At 30.9% G+C, this 24,388-nt stretch overlaps 1 protein-coding gene across 1 annotated transcript in view; it reads right to left on the bottom strand.

Moving 5' to 3' along the window:
• LOC131846849 (membrane-bound alkaline phosphatase-like) overlaps window positions 1-24,156 on the bottom strand; it is a 28,959-nt gene extending 4,803 nt beyond the window's left edge. The window contains exons 1-3 of the mRNA XM_059196267.1: window positions 24,096-24,156; window positions 11,512-11,813; window positions 1,342-1,534 (exon numbers count right to left, since the gene is read on the bottom strand). Coding sequence (XP_059052250.1) covers window positions 1,342-1,534; window positions 11,512-11,813; window positions 24,096-24,156 — 556 coding nt within the window. The remainder of the gene's footprint in view (window positions 1-1,341; window positions 1,535-11,511; window positions 11,814-24,095) is intronic.
• Between the last annotated feature and the right edge of the window lie 232 nt (window positions 24,157-24,388).

Genomic DNA, 24,388 nt, shown 5'->3' with positions numbered 1-24,388 from the left:
TATTATATGTATAGATTAGGGTAGTATATCAATAGACAACGACGCTTTTTACGCAGTGAATGGAGCATCGCCTATATATGTATATATTATTATGTAGCATAAATAAATGATGAGTGGTACACATATAGCCTGCCACTTCCAATATCCACCCTTCACAGTCATACCGGAGTAGTAATATATTCATTGTTCCTTGTAATTTCACTATCATATCTCAACCTCCACTTACTTAACAATGTTCCGTATTCATATAAGAACTTTTTGGTCTAGCTTTTAAACGCATTGTATTAAGCCGAACTTAGTTATGTAACATTATGTGTTCTAGATTGTCTACGTGTAGTATTTAGTTCTTATACGAAGAGATGTTCTAGAATTCTAGATTTTCAGTGCGAACTAGCGATATCATAATTTATAGTAGTTTCTTCTAAGATAGTGTAAGAGGAAAATTTTACGGATAAATCACAGTTCTTGACTACAATTCATTATCAATGATAATTTGCTTTACTTTATGGGTGTCTGAAATGGCGACCACGTTTCGCTGCAAGGTTACAAGGCAATTATTGTTAAATGCCGATAAATATTAATTCAGGACCTTCGTTTCTTTCTAATACCGACAATACGCTTCTATGTCCAACTATAATACTAACATTGGCAGTATTAATAGAAATAAGGGTAGAAGAATGGTATACTAAAAGTTATGAACTAAATTACATAGTTGAGTTGCTCCAGAATTAAATAAACTTTAGTAATAAACAACCAAATATTTGTTATATTCGACTGCCTTGGTGGTGAAGAAATTTAGCACACTTATATTATTTATAAATCAGTCAGGATATAACCTGACTGATTTATAAATCACAGATGAAAATTTCTGTATGTTTCTCGGTATGGTATCCTAATACATATACATAAACAGAAATTAGTATAAAAGTAGTAGTATTATTTAGTAAGAACGGTAGGTGCAGTCTTTAATTAAATTTAAAATATTAATTTAAAATGTATAATACATAAAATAACTGCCATGTTATAACTAACATGTTAACACATTGACATTATAAAAAATTAAACAAAATTGTATTAAATTTAAATTAATCTGTACCATAGTTATTATGTGTACAGTTAAAAGGAAAATCCTTCCCAAATATAAAACTCTTTGCCGCAAGTTCCCGAAGTGACTATTGTACTCACTATACTTTTAGAACAATTAAAAATACCTATATAAAAAATAAATATTTTTATTTATTTTTTATATATGTACCTGAACAATGATCCTTTAAACAGCGCATTGAAAAATAGCGATATGTAGTATTAGAAATATATAAAAAAACTGTTGAAAATACTCACCAACATCCAATCCGTGTTCCAAAGCCCAGTGCCCAATCGAGGATGCCCAGTTCTTTTCATACAGCTGCGAGTAGCACGATCCTCTTGTGACGTTCCCGTCGAGGCCAATAACTCCATACTTGGTCTTCACACCAGTCAGGTATGAAGTGGCAGTGCAGGCGGAGTCAGGAACTTGCGCGTCGATGCAGTACGTCTGTAAAAGGACGCATATTATATTATTGAATCAATCAATCAGTCAATCAATCTACTGATCTATCTATCAATCAATCAATCGATGTATTACTCATTCAATAATTTTATTTTGCGATAGGTACATAAACTATGTTATTAAATTTTGCTAGTCAGCGACCCACGACACTTCCCTTACGTTACATAATTTTACGTTTACATTCAGCCGCTTTCCCTGCCACTCGCGCTGCCGGAAATATTGCCGGGTGACAACTGAGCGAGAGGGCTGAATGTAAAAACATGCTGCCACTCGCGCTGCCAGTCCTTTGACTCGCGCACGAAAAACCGACAATCGAGGAAGCGCCGGGCAACGCGAGTCGAAAAACATTACAATGGCATGGGAAGTGTTTCCACTCTCGCGCTGCTCATTTCCCTGCCCACTCGGGCTGACTGTAAATTGGGCATTAAGAGATCCTGTTTTGACAACACTTTCATTGATACTTTCCTCCTCTTAACTCTGGTCGTAGCGGGATAGGCTGTAAACATTATAGACAATTTAGTGTTTACAGCCCATTCATCTACGACCTATTTTATTCCTAGTGCTGTTCTTGTATATAGGTATAAATTACCAGTTACCACCAAATTATCAATCGGCTTGTCTCTGTTTCGTAATTACATAAAAAAAACAGCTGAGCATAAAAATTTAACCACAATCTCGTGAAGGTTAATAATGGATACCTATAAGAAGATAAAGGGCTCAATAAGCAACAATAAATGGACGTTATAATAACAAACTTGCATCAATGAACTCTGAATCTTCATTGGCCTCGTTCTTTTTTGACTGATCAACGGTTTTTCGCCAATAAAAACTAATTGTAACGGCTTTCCGTACAAGAAGTTCACTGGCATGACAAAAAGTAAGATACTATTGGTACCGATACCGGTACTTCACCCTATATACTTTTTAGATAAACTTTATTGATGGATAATTTTTATGTATGATTTTATTTTGAACGACATCTTATTAGTTAGTTTGGAATATTGAAAGACGATTCAAATATACATTCAAATTCGGTCAGAAAATAAGAGATAATACTGAATAGTCTTCACAGTAGCAAGCAGTATCTACGAGGACCTATGTTTTTTTAATTGATTATAATGATATAATGATTATGCGTCTACAGTTTACGCTGGCGGGGCACCAGTGGAGGCTAATAAGATGAACTATTCACGATGGTTTCCAGGCGGTACCAAGTGGAGGTCCAACGATCAAGGGGTTAGTCCACATTACTAACAATTTCATTCGCCTCTATTTATTATTCTAAAAATAAAGATAAATCTAAATAAATACAAACCTTAAAATAAGTAAAAATTAAATACTAAAAGTTAACTAGAAAAAATCAGTCCGGTCACGATTAAGATTTGTCCACGATGAATGTTGGTGTACTGTATGACTGATAAATCTGCCTTATGATGACTTTTAGAATGTACATTTCTTGTACAATAGCAAGCCAAGCAAAACGATTAAATAGCTGGCAAATTGTTTGTTAATATGTACTTATCAATCCCATACAGCAGGAAACAGAAAATGAGTGTTTTTATATGTAACTCAAAATTGAAACACGCCTATATATATGAACAGCTTACAGTTCACAGTGTACCATTTCTGTGCTCTATCTTTTAATAATAATGATAACTGGACAATTTACAAAGCGCCATATAGTCCTAGGATATAAGGAGAGCTTGTATTATGGGTACTTTTTTACTAATATAAATACTTCAATACTTTTATTTTGTAAATACAAACATAGTATACAGAGAAATCACATAGATCAATACAAACAACCATACTCATGTTTTTATGTAATTCTTGCCTTTACAGCTTCACCGAAGGATAAGCAGCAAGTGTAGATGGCACTCCAAATTCGCGGAGTTATGTAGTGGCTGGAGGTCAACTTCGGTTAGTCGGATACGACTTTAGTCTGATAGGGGTTTGAACTTCGGCGAAAGCGACCGTAATTTCGATCCCCGATTTTGGACAGGGGATCGATCAGTGTGCTAAATCGCTAGACCACCGAGGCCTACATGTATGACTCTTCAACCAAAACAAACAAAGTAAGTGGCTTGTTAGCAGAAGTATCACCCTTAAACCAAAACTTAACTTGTTGCTTTTCGGTAGAAGGCAGGAGAAAGCGAGACAGTATCCCACGCAAATTAGTCTGTACAAAATGTACCACGGTAAAGATCCTACTTACAGAGTAGGATCCTACTCTGTACAAAATATACCTCGGTAAATATTCTACTTTGTACAAAATGTACCACGGCAAAGATTCTCAATAGAGTTCTATGCTTTCACAAGTATTATCCTCTGTCAAGTACATTCTACATCGGTGATGAATACATCGAGCCTTAAGCATATAATTTCCTATTTCCTTCCTCGCATTGTTGTTGATCTGCCTGCGTCATCCTGAGGTTGTGTACCGAATCTTCATCGTGTCTAATTTATTTGTTATCACAGATTTAGTAGGTATATTGAATCCCATATAATCTTACTTAGAGCAAGACGTTTCATTAACTGTTGTATTGTAATAAACGTAATACTCGAAATGTCTGTCTTATTGAATTGAAATATGGCCTTGGTGATCTAGCGGTTTAACACATCGCTTTACTTCAGATGGTTGCGGGTTCGATTCCTCGCACAGTACCTACAAATCTTTGTATTAATATATACCATTATTTGCTATGGTCTGGGTATTTTGTATGTATTAAAAAATGTATTAAGTATTTCTATCAGTTGTTTAATACCGATAACACAAGCTCCGTTAAAATTGGGACATCTGTTTAACGTTGGATCGTATATGGTATTCATGTTACCATTTCTATGTAGGTGTTTGTAGGTCTATAACCTGATTCGGTAACTTGATAACCGTTTAAATTTAAGACATAGAGGATGCAATTTCTGTGCACATTCTACCGTTGAAACTAAACACTTGAGCAAGCTAATAAGGTTGACGACAAATAGAGATAAGATAATTAGTAGTAGCAACAATGCAATTCTATGTACCTTAAGATATGGAGACAATAAGTCTGCATATTTCCCAGTGCACGGACACCTGACGTGGTCGTTGGTGACCTTTACAGTTTCCTTGAACGTGACATACTGGACGGTCAACTGCGTTAAATCGCACGTAAAGCTATTCATTTGTTATTCAATTACTAGTCGACAGTTCCGTTGCGGTTAGTGTTATAGTTTCCTTAGGTTGGATTGGTACTTATCCGGATAGTATTAGTGATATATTAAGGGTTTTTCAGGGATAAAATTGTGGTTTATTTTATTCACATGTACCGTGAGCTGTCATAATAATGAATTTATAACAACCTAATAATGTTTCATTGCAAGATGCGTATCAACGCATACATATATGTGCACCAATCATAATTCTATGTAAATAATATATATTAGTTTGTACATTAGTAAAAGAACTTTCATATATAAGATCCACACATTGTAATACTTAAATATTATCTCAGATCATGCATGTTAGGTTTACAATAATATAATTCGTAGTTAATTTAAAATAGTTATAAGTTTTATAATTGTAAACCTGTATATGATTTTTAATAAATAAATAAATGAAAACTATAAAGAGTATATAATATACTTCAGATATATAATATACTATATTTATACTATGCTATACATTACTATCGACCAGATCCGGCTTTGCACTAATCGATTACAAATTTCTCGGCTTGTTCTAAAGTATAATACTTATGTATTATATATACATTATACATATATAGTAACCTTATTATATTATTATCCTTCTTCTTTAATCTGTATTGTAATTTATAGCTGAATTCTGCATTAAAAGATGTTGCATAATTTAAAAGTTATAATCTAACAGACAGTGGGTGCGACTTTGTTTTATATTTTGTAAAGATACAAATTATTCCATCACTAAACACTCGGCGATTATTAGTTGCAGTGGTATCGTACAGTATACAGACAATTAAGGACAATAGATAAAAGACGTTTCAGCACTAATATACGTTTACAGAAACAAGTTATTACTTGTTATTTTCTGCTTCATGGATTTCATTACCTGTATCAGCGAACTCGTTAATTTATCTCTGGTAAATTATGTTTGTGGTTTTGGCTTATTTTTTTTTATTTCCAAGTACAATGTCCAATTATATGGTAGTGTTAGGTTTGAAATAGACTATGATATCACAAAAACGTATAAATACGTTGTATGTAAATGATGTTCTTTTTTAATAAAAAAGTCACTGTAACTATAATCTACACAACAGATTTTAATGCAGTTTTCAGCAATAGATAGAGTGATTGAAGAGTAGGTATTTATAAGTTTACACTACATACATGTTACAGAAGAGACAAGGCTTTTAAATATTCTAGCTTTAAGGTATATAGAGGTCAGGTCAGTTAGCCCATCGTGGTAAATTCAACAAGCAGGCAATCACGATTTCCAAGGTGAACTGGGTGGAGGTCAATCTGACATGGTACATAGCAATGAGATTATTATTAGTGGGGAAAGGGGATTGTTAGTAGTGTGGACTGTTGACCCCATCGCTACCAAAGTACCTAGGTGGAGGATAACCTGACATGGTTGTCAGGTTAACCTCCACGTGGTTCCCCCTGGAAACCATCTTGAAAAATTCTTGGTGAATTTATCACGATGACTAACTGACCTAATACTCATCTTATCATCCTCCACTGGTGCCCCGCCAGCGTATACCGTTAGCGCAGGCGGTGCACCATTCCATTGTCATCTTATAAAAAAATGAGGTTATTAGTTCATATTACAAACAATCCCCTTTCCACTGTCATATAGCATTAGGCTCTTCTTTATAACGTTATAAATACAATAAAAATATATTTTTGGAATTATCGAAAATGTTATTTTATAGTAAAGTATAAAGGTTAAAATTGCACGTCAAGTTATCCTTGACTGTGCGGTTTATTTACGATTTGATGGTCTACTTGACCCACAAAGATAATTCAACTATATTTAAATGTGTTTCGTGAATTATTGTAGGACGCCCACTTTTATTTAATATTACCACCCACATAAATATGTATATGTATTTTCCATTTATTAGCAATATGTGTATCCGTAACTTTATCTGCTGTTTACAAAAAAATCTTCCCTTATTAACTTCCCTTAACTCTTTTTCTGGTCTTAGTTTTTTATTTCGGACTACTCTAATGCTGTTGAGCGGTTTTGCAGCTTCATCGGACGATAGGTGGTGTATGCAGATGGCATTTTAACTGCACTACTCCTTGATAGGACTTATGGAGAGGCTGAAGGCAAACTCCTGCCTGACGGATACGACTTTAGTCTGAGAGCATCGCTAGTGGTTCGAATCTCGGCTCATGCCATCGTAACTTCGATCCCCGTTTGAATCGGACGGGAGATCGATTAAAGGGGACTGGTCTTGATGATATAATCTATATTGAAGTAAAATTTTGTTAAGATTGAGCGATTATATTCTTTGCGCTGTTTGTGGAGGCTGTATCTCCCTGAATAGGTAGTGGCCCAATAAGCCTTGTTTGAAAAAGGTTTTATTTATTAGAAGTTTACTATTTTATTTTGTACTTAAACAACAGAGCTTATGTGTTAGAAGAATAGTCAACCGAGAGAGTTGATAGAGTATATAGAATTATATACTTACTAAATTTAACATAAATAAACAAAAATATAGTGTTGCCAAAAGAGACCCAATTAATTGTGAAAAAGGTAATAAACAGTGAGATGTACAGACATACACACATACTGTCGCTTTTAATAATATTAATATGCATTAAGTTACGCTGATTTGTTCTGTCTTGTTGTTCTTACTCTGCATTAGACTTCGAAGTTTATAATTGCAAAGGATGTTTCCAATAAAAAAAATACCTATTACACGTTACGTTACTAGAAAGTCATTAAAGACATTTTAAAAATAAAAAACTAAACACTGGATGTAACTAAAATAAACCTTATTGCATTCCGATAAGACACATTTACCGTAACATAGCATCGTGTCCGATGATCCGCGACGGATAAACACCGAAGCAAAAGGCATAAAAAATGTGGATTCACGTAACTTGATACTTGCTGTTTGTGCCAAAAGTTTGTATAAAAAAAAACATTTATTACAATGGACGCTCCATTGTGCTATGTACTTGGGCACGTTTCCTGGTCTCGATGAAGGTGTCTACGGATTTCCTCGATTATTATCGATTGTGTACAATTTCGATGTGCATGCTAATGTGATCGATAGTGTTGATTGTCTGTTGACACAGTGAGAGTGCTTTTATCTAATGGTTTCCTACCGATATATAAGGGTGTAAAATGTCTGTTGACGATAGTGAGAGCTTCATTGTCTAATGATTTATTAATCAGATTTAAGGGAGTAAAAAGTCGTGAGTTTAAATCTCTTTAGTACAACAAAACAAAAAAAACTTGAGCTGTCAATTTATGACGGTATCGGTGATCTATGGATTTAACACACACACACAGTCGAAGGGTCGAATTCACAGCACAAACATTTGTATTCATGAGTATGATTGTTTGTGTTGGTCTGGGTGTTTTCTATGTATAATATGTATCTATGTATTTACGAAAAAAAAAACTATTTATTTGTATCAGTTATCTAGTACCCAGAACACAGACTTTACATAGCTTAACTTGAGTCTAGATGGCTGTGTGAATTGTCCTGATATTATTATTATTATTCTATACATACGACATCACGGGAACAGCTAGGAAATAAATAAAATTAAAAAAAAAGTCCCGCATGACGCATGATTCTACTCTTATTGTCAACTTCTACCAGATATTTACTCCACAATGCGTTTAAAGCGTAAAATAAATGCTAACAAAATAACATACCCAGGTAAATAGTTATTCATCAAAAACCAAACAACTGGTATTTTATAAAATACTGCAACTCGGCAAAACCATATGAGTAAATAGAGACTAATGAAAAATAAAAAAACCACACAAGCGCATTTGGTTTGTAATTTCGCGTCATGACTAATAACGGTTACTGTAGAGAAATATTTGTTTGTTTGTATGATAGGGCTAAATAGTATTTTTACATAAAAAAATTTTAGAAATTTTACCTCGGATTCTTAGTGGATTGTTGATCGGTTTTATTCCGAATTTTAAAAGGAGGAAGCTCTAATTACGGTTGTATTTTTTTTTAAACGGATATATGGATATCCCTATAACATATTATGTTAGTAAACTTAAAAAACAACTTATAAACTATGTTAGTAAATTACAATATATATCCTTGTCTCCCAATTTGTAAATCTAAGTCTAGATGAATTGGGTTCGCAGGAGTACAATAATGTCCAGTGTCTTTGATTTGGTGGGCCCACAATTTCATCATCTATATGTACGTGAAGCAAAAACCTTGTACTTCGTTTTATGAAAATTGCGCGGATGGAGGAATATGAAATTTCGTCATATACATTCAAATTCAAAAATCATTTATTCATATAGGATATTTTAGCCGCTTATGAACGTCAAGTTTTTATATTATAATTTTTTTTTTGGAAATAAGTCCCAACGGTACCGTCTCTCTTAGTTCGGTATATAGATCCAATTGAGAAGAATATATTTTTACTGGCAAGAAATATAAATACTCAAGATTGGATCAACAGTAGTAAATAAATATAAGCTTTTTATTCTGTCCCTGATTTTATATACTGATTCCTAGCATGGTACAAACATTTGTATTCATGAGTATGATTGTTTATATCAGCCTGGATGTTTTTAGAAACTTATGAACACCCAGACGAAGCCGCAGTAGACAGTTAGTCATAAAGCCTATCTAATTGAGATCGAATTGTCCTGAGATAAAAAAATAACATAATATTATGAACACCCAGACGAAACTGCAGTAGACAGTTAGTCATTAATAAAAAAAAAACTTATCTAATTGAGATCATCCACTCATCTATGTGTTGCAAAATTGACAGATTGTTTTTGAACCGAACCAATTATATTATGTAACGATCACATCTTGATTGAAATAAGCATGTGTTACATTTAACAGCAATAGTAATTGAGTTCAACGGTTATGAAAGTATGATTAAATAATTTCCTTCTTGTTAGGATGAAGAGTTATCTGTTTTGTATTACACAATATGCGGATTAAATGCAGTTAATATTATATTCTCCTTACTCGATAGTAAAGGCCCTAGATTTTATAGGTAAATAGTATAACAACCTGTGCAGCCCCATTGGTTTAGCGGTTTAGTACCATCTTACTTTCGATGGTCATGGATTCGATTGCTCGCACGGTACAAACATTTGTATTCATGAGTAAGATTGTTTGTAACAGTGCGAGTATCTTCTATGTATATACAAAAAAAACTGAGCTTCGGTGGTCTGACTTCCGATGGTCGCGGGTTCGATTTCTCGCACCGTAGAAACATGTGTATTCATGATGATTGTATCGGTGTAAGTGTTTTCTATGTATATATTAAAAAAAATAATATATGTGTATTCATATCAGTTCTTTTGGTAGAGTCATTTGTTTTCATGAATATAATTGTTTGTATCGGTTTCGGTGTTTTTTATGTATATTATGTATGCATATGCACAAAAATGTAATTTAATATTTATATCAGTTGTCTACTACCCATAACACAAGTACTCCTTAGTTTGGGACTAAATGGCGCAGTGCGAATTGTCTAAATAGATAAGTAACATTGCTAGCTCTGGAATTACTAGTCCTTATTGTTAACAATATCTTCTCCAAAAGATATTTTATTAATACCTATACATATATATCACTTATATATATGACCATAAAGGTTTTAGCAGTCGCATTATTACTAATGAGATTAACGATAATTATTAATGAGAAATTAAATACAGTTACTGGACAGTTGAAGTCTCTAGAGATACTTTCAGTGCAGTATATCTATTAGGAACATGATAACCTTCGTTAGCCTATCGTAAGCCCTTCCACGGGTTTAGAGTTCCATCTGCCCTCGCTTCGGTGGAGCTGTAAAGGCCATCAATGACCCTAAAGTTCGGCAAAAAAACGTACCTTAATACGATCAAGCGTGAAATATTTTTTATATACTACAAATTAATATTATGTTAGAAAAACCATGACAATAATAATAAACTAAGACAGTTTATATAGCGCCAAAAAAAATCTCAACATTTAATCAATTATCACTACTGAAAATACTAAATAAAACATGTCCCTAAGTCTAAAGACATATTTCATATAAACCCAGTACTTAAATATTGTATATAACATAAATACACCCCAAAGAAAAAACAACCAAAGTTATTCTCGGCAAATGCGAGCGTAGACCGAAAGCGCAAACGCAAATGTAAAAAAGCTCATAAAATATTCGCACTTTTACAAAACAAAAAAAAAACTAGTTCCAAACTAAGCTGAGTTTGTACTATTAGTAAAATTATTATTAAGATTGTATCATTTATAAAAAAAAAATTGATTTTGATTCAAAACATTTTTTTTTATTCAAAGATCGAATCGGTGAATTTTGAATTTTTAATGGTAAATATGTTGACGGGCCACCTGATGGTAAGTGATAACCGTTATTATTATGTAGGTAGAAAATACCCTGACAAATAATTATACACGTGGTATTAAACATTATGTTTGTATTTTGCAAGAATCAATCTGAAGTCCATTTGAAGTTAGGCGGTATGCTAAACGACTTAACTACTGAGACCATCAATTACAAATGATAAAACACTGTCCCACTACTATACTTAATCATACTTCTAAATACAAGAGTGTTTTTAAATCCGCAACTATTGGAAAGTATGAATAAATTTTATAAATGTTTGTTAGTTGTTTGTTAGTCTTTCACGCAGAAATTACTGAACGAATTTTGTTGAAACTTTACAGTAATATGTATCAGAATAACATATATGTAGGCTATAAATTTCACGCAGGTGAAACCGCGGGCGCAGCTAGTAGTACAATAAAACTTACCCTTGCTAATCCTAGAATAGGGAACTTCTCGAATTCCAGAATGTTCTCTTCTCCTATACCCTGGTCGAGTTGCCCGCCGAATGTTCTAGCAGCCATAATAGTGGCTACAGACATACCATCACCAATGAACAGTATACCATTCTTGGCCTTGTTCTCATTGACGGTCACCTGCAGTTTGGATCTTATTGTGCTGATCGCCGATCTTTTCCAATGTAGCCCGATTTTCTCTTCCGGTGGTATGAATTTTGGCTCCATAATTGTGTCCAGAACCTTCTTAGGTTTTGGTGTGGACACTGATATTTCTGTGGACAAATATTTTTATTAAAAAAAAATTGTTACTTATAGTATGTTGCATCATTTTAACGTACATAATACAATATAATAATAATAAATAAATAAATAATAATAACTCTGAACAATTAACATAGCGCCAGCCAGTCCCACGGTAAGCAGAGCTTGTCTTATGGGTACTAGACAACTGATACAAATGCATAGTACTTTTTTTTTGTAAATACATACATAATATGCATAGAAAACACCCAGATCGTTACAAGCAATTATACTCATGAATACAAAGGTTTGCACCGGGTGAAGAATCGAACACGTGACCATCGGAAGTAAAGCGGTGTGCCACATCGCTGGACCACTGAGGCCGTCAATATTATGTAAGCATAGAGTTACTGTTATCCCTATTAGTAATTTTCTTGAAATACGATATGTTTAATGGCGGGATATCATAAACATGATATAAATCTGAAATGTTTAAAATTATATTTATTTATGTATGAAAAAATGGCATGTTGCATCAGCTGTGCTAGTACTAGTAGTAGTATTTTTTTAAGGTGTTGATTAAATATAAATAAATATGATATTCAAAGTTTGTAATTAATTTGCCCTCAAGGGAGTAAAATAAAATAGGGGATGAAATTTTGTATGAAAAGTCGTCATTTTTTAATCGAGAACGATGAAACTTTTTATTAGTCTTTTTTGGGTGACTTTATTAAATATTTTATCTTTATTTGGTCAAGGTCATTATTCCACACAGACGAAATCGCGGTCACAACTACTATTAATATAGAGTGTAGAAACTATAACAGTTCGTTGAGTGTCACTAATTCATGGTGGAGTGAGTATTAGTGATAATGATAAGTAATGTTAAGTCATTAGTTGTAGTCCATTGACCTGCACTGACCTTGTTCACTGAGATCTCATCTCACATCTCACTGCTTTTACAACACGCGCAAGACAATAGTTAATTATTATATGCATAAAATTATAAATTACTAGCAGTGTCTTCGGTACTTTATATACTAATTATATAAAGAGTTAAATTTTGTAACTTTGTGTGGTTATAAGCTGTCTGTAAGCTATGGATCTACTGAATTGATTTGAAAAACTATTTTCTCTACACAAAGCCACGTTATTTGTTAGTGTCATAAGCCATGTAACATCACGCTATGGCCAATAGGAATGGAGCAGTAATGAAAAATGTTGCTAAAGCGAAAATGTAGTACGGGCGGAGTTACGCAACTCATCAACGTAATTTGGACTCCATTTAGAAATAGAAATAATAATCTTTATTCAAATAAACTCATTACAAGCACTTTTGAATAGTCATATTTTGATTCTACCACTCATTCGGAATGCAGATTCATCACAAGAAGAATGAGCAAGAAACTTGTGTGTTGCTCTTTTTAATAAATTTTTATTTATATAAATAATTACAGTATAACAAGTAAGAGGCATGCGATAATCAACATAGAAGTCGCTACGCACTCATTATTAATGTAATCAGATAATATTGTCAGTGCTATAGATTTAAAGTTTTTCTATAAAAACATTATTATCGTTAACGAATTCTTCAATTTTATAGTAAGCTTTTTTGCAAAGGAACTGTTTTATTACTTTATTATTTATATAGACTATTTTAATTGACATTAAAATCATTAAAATAAAAAAAATTAATTGACATTAAAAGTAGCTGACGCTAGTAATATTAGTATGAAAAAATTATATCATAGTGTTTGATATCGAACTCCTACCAAAGGGCTTGACCAAATTTTATGAAGTCCCCATTCGCAACTCAACTGTACATTCGATAATTAAAAAAAAGTGCTATGACTACGGAGTCGTCTGTTACATTAATTACCGTGTCTCCATTGAAGCAGGAAAACAGCTTTAAACAAACTAACTGCTTAGTGTATTTTAGGTTAATTTTTGAAACGTTATACCTTATCTTTGACATAGCGTCATCTAGTCTCAAGCTAAGCAAAACTCATGTCATGGGTACTAGATAACTGATATAAATATTACTTACATATATAATATAAAATTACATACATAGGAAATATCCAGACTTATACAAACAATCATACTCATGAATACAAATACTAGGACTGTGCGAGGAATAGAACCCGCGACTATCGAAAATAAGGCGTTCTGCTAAACCTACTAGGTAACCGAAGCCGCGAACGAACGATATTGACAATCTAAATGTAACAATATATAAAATGATCAATTCAACAATGTTGCCGCTATATCATATGCCTTTGCCATCTATCGTAGCTGACGTAATTAAATATATATACAAGTAAATATTTGCACAAATGAGTACTCTGCAAAGTCAAAGAAGTTGTACTGTACATACGACGTGATGTATGTTCATATACTTTAATTATCTTTATGTCGATCTACAATATATTATTATCTATATATATACACATGCTATTCTAATTACACAAAAAGATAGACTGAAAACATACCGGCCTGCTGCTTTGTATGGATTAGAGAACTGGCTTATAAAGGCGATGAATGAAAGACGACCGAAATGCGAATGTTGAGATGGATGTGTGATGTGAGAAGAACGAATAAGATAAAGAATACGTTGGAGGTAGTATGAAAATGGCATTAATGTTGGAGAACTTCAAAAATCCTTGACAGACGATTCAACTTATGGATATGTCACATTACATATCCATAAGTTGAATAGGAATAAAAATAATATTTTAAAGAAAGTATTAAATATGAATGTGGATGGTCATAAGGAGAGAAAGGCAGAAAAAGAGATGGATGGACTGTGTGTGATGATATAGAATAGATGTTGAACAGGGATGAATGGAAGAGAAAAACATATTACACCGAGCTCAAATATATGGGATAAGGAAGAACCAGATAATTATATAATATATTATCTACTATTATTATATAGCAATAGAATAGATGTTGCTATAGCACGAGTAAAAAAAAATATTGAGGTATTTTTAAGAAATTCTTTCACTGTGAAAGATATCCATATTTCTATACAGTGACATATACATAACACATACACGTTTTGTATGTATAAAGTTTGTACAAAGTTCTGTTGTTCATTATCTAAGTTGATCTATACCCAGGAGAAAATATATATTCGGTAGCTTCATTTGGAAAATATGTAAATACATAGTGAGAGTTTTTATTATTTAAGTCAATAATTAAATGTAATAATTATTCTTAAACTACATTTACTTGTATCTTATCTCATATTAAAGGATTAAAATTATCTTTGTGTATCTAGAGTTCTATGACAATGAAATAAGTATAAGTAACCTGTATATACTAACGCCATCTAGTTCGAAACTAAACAGTGTAATATTATCCCCTCTAAGGTTTCTTATATACTTAGAGGAATATTTCCTAAATAGTAAATAATATCAAATCCATAATGAATGTGCGAAGGAAGCACAAACCTAGCCTAATATAAGTGCTATATTTGCAGAAAAAACCGTATTTATTAATATGCCGTTAGTCTTGGAAAGCGTTGTTTTTGCTATGTAGCTTTTTTGGGATAATTTTTGGGCACTCTTAATAGAGATATTCAAAATATCTTTACTCATGTAGATCTATTACAGACTCTATGACAAACATGAAATAAGTATACAAGTCAACTCTGTATATTCTAACGATAAAAAATATAGTACAACCTATTCTTAGACCTACCAAATATACACCAAAAATTTAATAAAAAGTGGACAATACGAACAATAATTAATTGATACAATAGTTTTAAATTTGACCATTATCGCTTAGATCTTTTAAACTATACAACGATTCATTGCAGTTTTTAGCAATAGATAGAGTGTTTCAAGAGGAAGGTTTATGTGCATAGTACATATACATATATAATCTGTGCCGAGCCGGGGACCCGCCCCAGTAGCTATTAAGCTATAAAACATAACAAAACAAAAAAGGTAAGTGAATCAGTGTGTGAAGGAGGCTGAAAAGGATCGAGTTGCATTATTATATTAAATAACCAATACTTATCAAATAATTTTAATACATTTATAAAAATCAAGTCAAGAATCATACTTGACAATGCGAATCATATTATTACGCAAATATCGAACCTCTGACCATTTTATAAACAGGCAAACCGTTAAACCACTGTACTAACAAGGTCAACGAAATTTATTACAGTATCGTACAGAATTATAAATGAGTTATTAATTATAAAGGTAAACACGTAAAGATTTCATTAAAGTATTCATAAGTCATAAAAGATTTGTAGAATTAGGGTCACGTCCATCGACTTGATAGCACAGACTGTATACAAGTACATATAGTTTATAATTTCGCAGATTAATCTCATTTTATTATATTAATATTTAAGGTCAATTCACAGAGTGCCATCTAGTTCCAGGCTAAGCAGAGCTTGCGTTATAGGTACTAGATAACTGACATAAATTATTATTATTAATACTATATGTAAATCATTCATAATGCACCGCCCACTCGAATTGCTGTTTGCCCTATGGTTGACTGGGAGAAAATGCCTCGAGGTGTTAAGTCCGACATGTGCACCTTTATTTGTGTAATAAATAAATAAATACATACATACATACATTTTTAATACATATATATAATATAAATATAAAACACTCAAATTGATACAAACAATCATACTCATGAATACAAATGTTTGAGTAAACTCAACATCAGTAAGACGGTGTGCTTTTCAAATAAACGTTGTACATGTTTACAATAATACAGATATAAAAAATATAGTACAACCTATTCTTAGACCTACAAACAAACATTAGTACTAAACAAACATTATTACTGACTGGACAAATATTTTTTTTTAATTTATATTAAATTAACATATTTGAGCTGTTACAAATTTCAATATATAATTCCTGAAAAAATAATATATATGACGACAATAACGCGTCTTAAAACGAAAACACAGTTTTTACACTTCTATTATAACGTAAAGTTATGTTAATGTATAGTCGATTTAGTTGCGGTTTACGTATATGATCTGTAAAATTTATGTAGCACACGTGTATCATTTGTATATATTATTACCATTTAAATAGAGTATTATATACTCGTACTGTAAATGGAGTATTCCTATATTAAGTTTGTGGTATAGTCCTTTTTGTGTTGCAAAGACATATTATCATATTAGAAACATTTTTCAAAAGTTATGATATAAACTATAGAAGAGTCAGGCTTTTTTATACTTAAAAAGAGTCTTCAACAACTCTATAGAATGTATTAAAATTTGTGTTACCTAAATAAAGAATTTGAATTTGAATATTACATTACATATTATAGTTATATATGTATATTATATTTCTATCTAAAGGTTAGCCGGTAGAGAATGTCAGTATATATGATTATATATTTTTACATTAAAGAATAAAGATGTAAAAGTGTAATTTATATTTTTAATATTAATAGCTATAAAGTATAATTTTGTGACGGTGTAGTGGAACGGCTTAATATGATTCCTCTAATATTATTTAGTGCAATAATGTCTGGTCATATTCGGAACGCTTACTTGTGGGGACTGATCAGTTCGAGTTACCGTCACTGATTAGCTTTTTTCCGTTTGACAATAATGCAATAGATTATATTATTTTATTAGAATGTATTATCATAATATTATAATGGTAGTCAATACATTCTCCATAATAGAATTTAAAATGAATCTGTATTTTGTAATATTGTACCAGTAACAAAATAATAAGAGCTAAATTTCTTGTCAGTTCTACATAACTCGAAAGAACTCTAAACTGACAGTAAATTTGCTATATCATAAGTCTGTAACAGACCTGTATGAATAAAAGATATTTTGAATTTGATTAGTATAAATATGTATTATTATCAGATTAAAAATCTAACATAAGTATGTTAAGTAATAATATCTTCTGTTCCCGCAGGATAAGAATAGGGAACAAAAGTGTACTATTTCTTAGTTTTAACAATGAGTCTTAACCAAGATTAAATAGACAATTGTAGCACAGAGGTAACTTAAACATTGAATATGTAATTCAAAAGTGCAAAGTATAGTATATCTGAGTAATATAAATATACATAATGTATTACTAATAAGTAGGATGTTTAATTTTCAATAATGATAATTTTATCGTCACCACCATGACTGTAAAAGCATCAAAGTATATATTATCTAGCGACTGCAGCGTCACACGTAATATAAATATACATAATGTATTACTAATAAGTAGGATGTTCTTATTTAAACAATGAAAGAGGAGTGGTTTAAAAATTATTCACCTTTTTTTATAATGGAATAGCAAACAAGCCTATGGCAATCTGATAGTAAGTGATGACGTCACCATACCACCATGACCATGATGAAATATTACAAGTGTAGGCACAGTATCTTGTATTTTCACTGCCATATCTACCTCCCCTTCTAACCGAACCACAAATTACAAAAATGTGCTGGTAAAATAGAGATGTGACTTTGTACATATTGTTAACCGGTTCTTAATATGTTTAATTTTATGGTAAGTAAAGGTATTTACCTCTCTTGACGTTTGTAAAAAAAGGATGTAGTGCCTACGTAGGTACCTTGTAATTTTACTGCTATATCTGCCATAGTGGAACACAGGCACAGCACTGAATTAGGATTAATTTATATTAAATTGCATTCACATTTGTTTTTAAATTGCGTCTTACCAAGTAAGTAATATTATGTGATTTATTTTATCTGTGGTAATATTGAATAAATTTTGATTTAGTATTGTTCTCACTGAGACAGAGAAAGAGGTATGTATCCAAAAACGAAACATAGTATGAAATTATGCTATTACTGTTTTATAATTTCTAGAATTTCTAGAAATTGCGACAGTGGAAGTGTTTGCATATATTCATGTAAAATTAATAAATGTAGTTTTCGTAATAAGGTTATGTTAACTCAAATAGTGATTATTTACTCTGTACTACTGGCTGTTTGGAAAATTGTCCGTATTGTAATATTTAAAAATCGAATGTTCTATGAACAATGATGTGTGTTGTTTTATACTGTCAGGGAAATTCAATTTTAAAAGAAGATTAGGCTGTACGGTTAAGGAACTCTGACAGTTCCATAATTAAAAAGGAGATGGACGAATATGGGAAAAAAATTAGGGAATTTCAAATTTATGACATTAGTTTTCCGCTAGGTTGGTTAGAATATCTATATATCTATTATAACATTAATAAATAGGTTTAGATACAAGATTGAATAGTAAATGGATGACGAATAATTATGAAAATTGCAAATTATTACTTGGCATTTTTACACCTTTCGTGGTATAATTGTTGTCAATTTATCTAATTAGATGAATATTAATTGAACTTGGCCTTCTGTTATCTAGTTGTCATTTACCTGTGAGAGATGTTCGATCTAGGCGTGAGGGTATATATAGTTTTACATTTTAAAACTCTAATATCGAGTTTCAGAACAGTGTTCAACATTTAATTATTTTTCTTTAGTTTCGTTTACATTACCTTAATATTTGAAATAATAATCGTTATTCTATTAATAATATATTAAATGATGCTTACATTTTCAGCTTCAAATAACTAAAGAAAACTATAGATCATTAATTTTACTATTAATATTAAACATAGTTCAAAAATTCTTGCGTTGTAATTTTAAAATTTTACTCGAAGCAAATATATAAATAAATAGTTATGCCCGCCGTTTTATCAGCGTCAAATTTATAGTATAAGTTATTCTGACCTATTAGCTATATTATTGTAAAGTTTCATTAGAATCCATTGAGTAGTTTTTGCGTGAAAGAGTAACAAACATTACAAACTTCTGCGTTTATAATATTACTCAGATAATATGTTTTGTTAATAATTATTGATTATAATATTATTAAACACATTTGAGTTCGATTTTCAAAATGCTGAGTTATTTTTTTACATAAATAAAAATAGACACATTGGCGTTCGATATTCAAATGTTGAGTTTTATTTTCTTAAAAAAGAAAGTAAAAGGGCCATATTTACACCTTTGTGGTATCTAAAATTCAAAACTTTATAAGTATCGAAGTAAAACCGAGATGAGTTACTAGTTAAAAAAAAATTACATATTACAATTAATATTGCATTTATCTGCGATGACGTTTCGTAATGATTACCTTACACCATTGAACGTGACTTACTTGTCTATTGGGAGTGCTGGCCATTAACTAATATGTTTGATAATGAAAACTGTTAAGGCACACGAACCGGTGATATCCGGTTATCAGGTTGTTCCCACTTAGTTGGATTACATCATTGTCATAATAATAATGACATTTATTTCATACTAGCTGAACCTGCGACTTCCTCAGCGTGGAATTTAACTTTTTTTTTCTAAAATAAAAGTAGACTAAGATATTCCTTATTACATCAGCTACCTGCTAAAAATAATCCTATCAAAATCGGTCCAATCATTTCAGAGATTAGCAGGAACAAACAGACAGACAAAATTCGTAAAAAAATGTTATTTTGGTATATGTACCGTAATTATATTCATATGCATGCAGTAAAAATCGGTATTTTAATATTACAGACAGACACTCTAATTTTATTTATATGTATAGACTAGCTGTGCCCGTGACTTCGTCCGCGAGGAATACTGGCCTTGGTAGCATAAATTATTTAATAACCCAAATAAGCCAAAGATAATTTCAAAGTTTTCATTCATCAGCTTTAAAAATTACGAAATTCCATACCAACTTACATCCCCTCTTTTATTTTACTCTTAAGGTGGTAAATAGTTTAAAGAATAAGTTTCAAGCTTCTAGCTTTAAAAATGTCGACACTTCCGTATAACTTTTCATCTGCCCTTACAACCTCTTACAACTTTTTTTTCTTATTATTCGTCCAGCTATTTGGGGTAGATCTCAAAGGACGTGATAATCGTCATATCAAAACAGGAAATAGAGAGACATAGATAGATAGGTGAACTAAATAAAAAAAATTATATAAGTTTTATATCATTGTCTACACAATCAGGTCTTTTATCTCTCTACGATCTCTACGATCAAAATTTAAACAGATTTAATATTTTTTTATTGCTGTAGTTGTTTAAAAAACCATTGCGAATCTTTTGGTTGTACCATAAAATGTCCTTAATGTACATTTTCTTGAAATTAAGGAAAATAATATTAATGTTTGTTGTGTCTGTATTGTTTTCAAGCAGACGTGACCCAAATGTTAATTATTTTTCGCCGCATACATTTAAAGATATCTCAATGATAAATTAAAAAAATAAAGAAATAGATATAAAAATTTAACCACAGACTGTATAGCTGTATAGCATGACACTTTTGCCTTAATAATAATTAATTAATAAGGAAATATACACCTAACAAAGTGTTTTCGGATGATTTTAACTTATTTATTTTGAATGTACTTCGATTATATATAATTATTAATATAATTTTAATTTATTTATAGCCCTTGCTAATTCTACCATTTTGTAATGATTGTTTTTTAATTATGTTTTTTTTGGGACGCATTAAAAAAATAATTAAATAGATATAAAACCAAAACATCATATTTTTGCTAACTAATGATACAGCCAAAAATATTGAATAAAATTTATATGCAATTCTTTAATAAAAAATAATAAACTGAATTAAAAATATTAAATTATTATTTTTTAACAATTATTACTTTTTCTCTTTGAATATTTTGCGTAATTATATTATTTTATTTTATAGTATGCGCTACAGTTCTTTTATGCGGAAAGTAGAATCATAAGAATGCATCAAAATCCTTACAAATTATTACAAATTAATTTAGTGTTCAAACAGTCGACTTTTATATTTGAACATACTTCCTTGACGTAAAGGACATTCACATATTATAAATTCGACGACATATTTATACATTCATAATAAAATTTGTGAATGCTAAATAACCTCTTAATGTATTGTAAACTAATTATTTTTCAAGTACGCAAATGGAATGGTTAATTAGTGCGTATAGCAAATTGCAATGACGTTATTTTGTTTTATTACTTTTTTGTCAAGTCAAAATATATTTATTCTATATTTAAAAAGTAGATGTCGAGTGTTATGTCTCCATAGAAATTTGTTACAACCGTATTTTATACAGTTTCCGACCAAATTTTTATAGATCCCAGACGTAATGAATAAAGAAATAATTAATCCCATCAAAAACATAAATGTCGTAATGTCACCATATGATTATATGGCTTGATTGTTGACTTCTACGACAATATATCTAATTATTTTTTTTATAAAAATATAAAATATCATTTCTTCTTATAACTTAGATAATATATTGTAGCCTAAGGTCTATTTTTATATACCAATTATCAGATTGTTACTATTAATATTAAAATAGACCGTAAAAATGAAAACTTAGTTAGAACCATTTTTTAAGTTATAAAATATTTTTGTATATTTTTTTGAACTTGGCAGATCTCTCTTTTGTCGTAGAAGTCAACAATCAAGCCATATATCTAATGTCGCCATATAATTGGAAAATTGTACATAAATTATACAACTTATTTATAACTAAATTAATACCAAATTATTTTTGATAAATTAATTTTCGACTATATTTACGGGGTATAATTGTCTTTTTTTTGTGTTATTTTATATATTTTCTTGTAACTTTTAAATGTTCAAGTGCAATGCCAATTCAGTATCAGGAATTTTTGGGCGATAACGTCCAAATATTTCATGATTTCAAGGTTTTAATGAGTCAACGTAAACCTGCCCTTTATTAAATATAGAGGAGCCTATGTTGAGAAGAGGACTGCAAAACCTTGTCATTTCTATAAAAAAAATCGTTCTCTATCAACATATACATTATTTAATATCTGAAACTTCGTATTGACACGTTATAACGATTATGTAACAAATTGACTGTTATCTATTGAATTCTCAAGAAAACAATTTGTTACCAATAAGTTCTCATTCTCGAGTTAACTACATTCCTACTTATATATACTAAAATTGTTATTATTTTTGGTTTAAACTATTGTCTATACCATACGTGTTACTAAATAATGTAATAATAATATAATCACAAATATATAAGTTAATTTAAGAAAGCTATAAATTTCATAAATCAACCTTATAGGTTAGATATCCAGAAACAAAACATTTTTTATCGACCGCTCCCATTTATTTTTGTTTAATAATTATTTATAAAAATAATGATTTTACACTATCGATAAATATTGAAACAATAATTAATACCACAGTTAATAATATAATAAATACGAAATTCGACTATACTCCTAGTTATAAGTACGAGTATATTTTAGACAGAATCTAAATTATAGCACCTAGTGTTTACTGCTCAATGCAATATTTGAAGTTTGCTAGTTATCGACACTGATGTGAAGGGGTCAACGTAAATTGGTAATGATCGACGTTTTCATACAATATTACAGTACAAGATGAGATTTTTCGCCAGGGATCAATGTCAATTGGTGGCTATCGACGTTTTCATAGAATTAGTATTCGTCCAGTATAAGTTGAAATAGAATCAATTAAAGTGAAAAATTGTAGTAAAATGATAACAATTTACCAGTTTCAGATTTTTTCCTTTATATTCACCTTAATTACCTATTATACAAATTTGAACTTCCTAGGTCATCTGAAAGTGGGTTATAATTTTGATCTATAGTTGATCAGTGATAAAAATGACGATTTTTGGACATTAATATCTAAATAACCGTTTGAGATATGTTTATGAAATTTGGAACACATATTTATCTCGCAAGAATATATGAAATAAATTTGACAGGTTTGTGTGAAAGAGTTTTTGAGTTAAGTTCAAATGGTTCGTGTAAATATACAAACGGTGCTGCAAGCCAGTTTACTTGACTAATCATATGGTGATATTAGAAATATATTAATTATTTTTTTTGTAAAATATGATGACCTAATTTTTGTAGATATCAGCTGTTGTGACCGTAAAAATTAGTTACGACCATTTTTTTTATAAAACAATTTATTTACATTTTTTTATAGATTTCAGATCTAATGTCACCATATAATTAGAAAATTGTTACAACCTCTTTTTTTTATAAAAAATCGACTATAGATTTCAGATGTAATGTCACCGACATGTTAGAAATGCTTTACAACCTCTGTTTCTATAAAAAAATCGACAAAATCTTTGTAGATTTCAGATATAATATCACCATATGTCAGAAATGTGTTACGACCAAATTTTTTTTCATCAACAATTTTCGACCCGATTTATTTTTGTGTTACTATTTTTTATTCCACGTAAACAACACAGAAAACGATCACAACACTCGTACACACCTGCGTACGCGCAGAGCGCCGCAATCACCTGCGCAAGTATCAACGTCTGCAACCGCGCCATGACTGATTGCCGGCCGCGTGGGCCCACTGTTATATTATCAGTCTCGACACTAATAGGCAATAGTGTTACTATTCCTGGAAATATTAAAATTGGACTAAAATACCCAAATAGGGAGTGCCTAAGTTCAAGAAAACTAGGATAATTTAATTTAGTAGACTTCATATTTGCCTATGTTCAATAAAATTAGGATAATACAATTTGGTACATATAATTTGAGGAATATGCAATCTTT

The sequence above is a fragment of the Achroia grisella genome, unplaced genomic scaffold (genome assembly GCF_030625045.1).
Source record: "Achroia grisella isolate CSIRO2021 unplaced genomic scaffold, CSIRO_AGI_Agris_v1 utg512, whole genome shotgun sequence".
In the NCBI taxonomy this organism is placed as follows: domain Eukaryota; kingdom Metazoa; phylum Arthropoda; class Insecta; order Lepidoptera; family Pyralidae; genus Achroia; species Achroia grisella.
The sequence above is the reverse complement of the archived record's forward strand: the minus strand, read 5'-3'. Positions and strand labels throughout refer to the sequence as shown.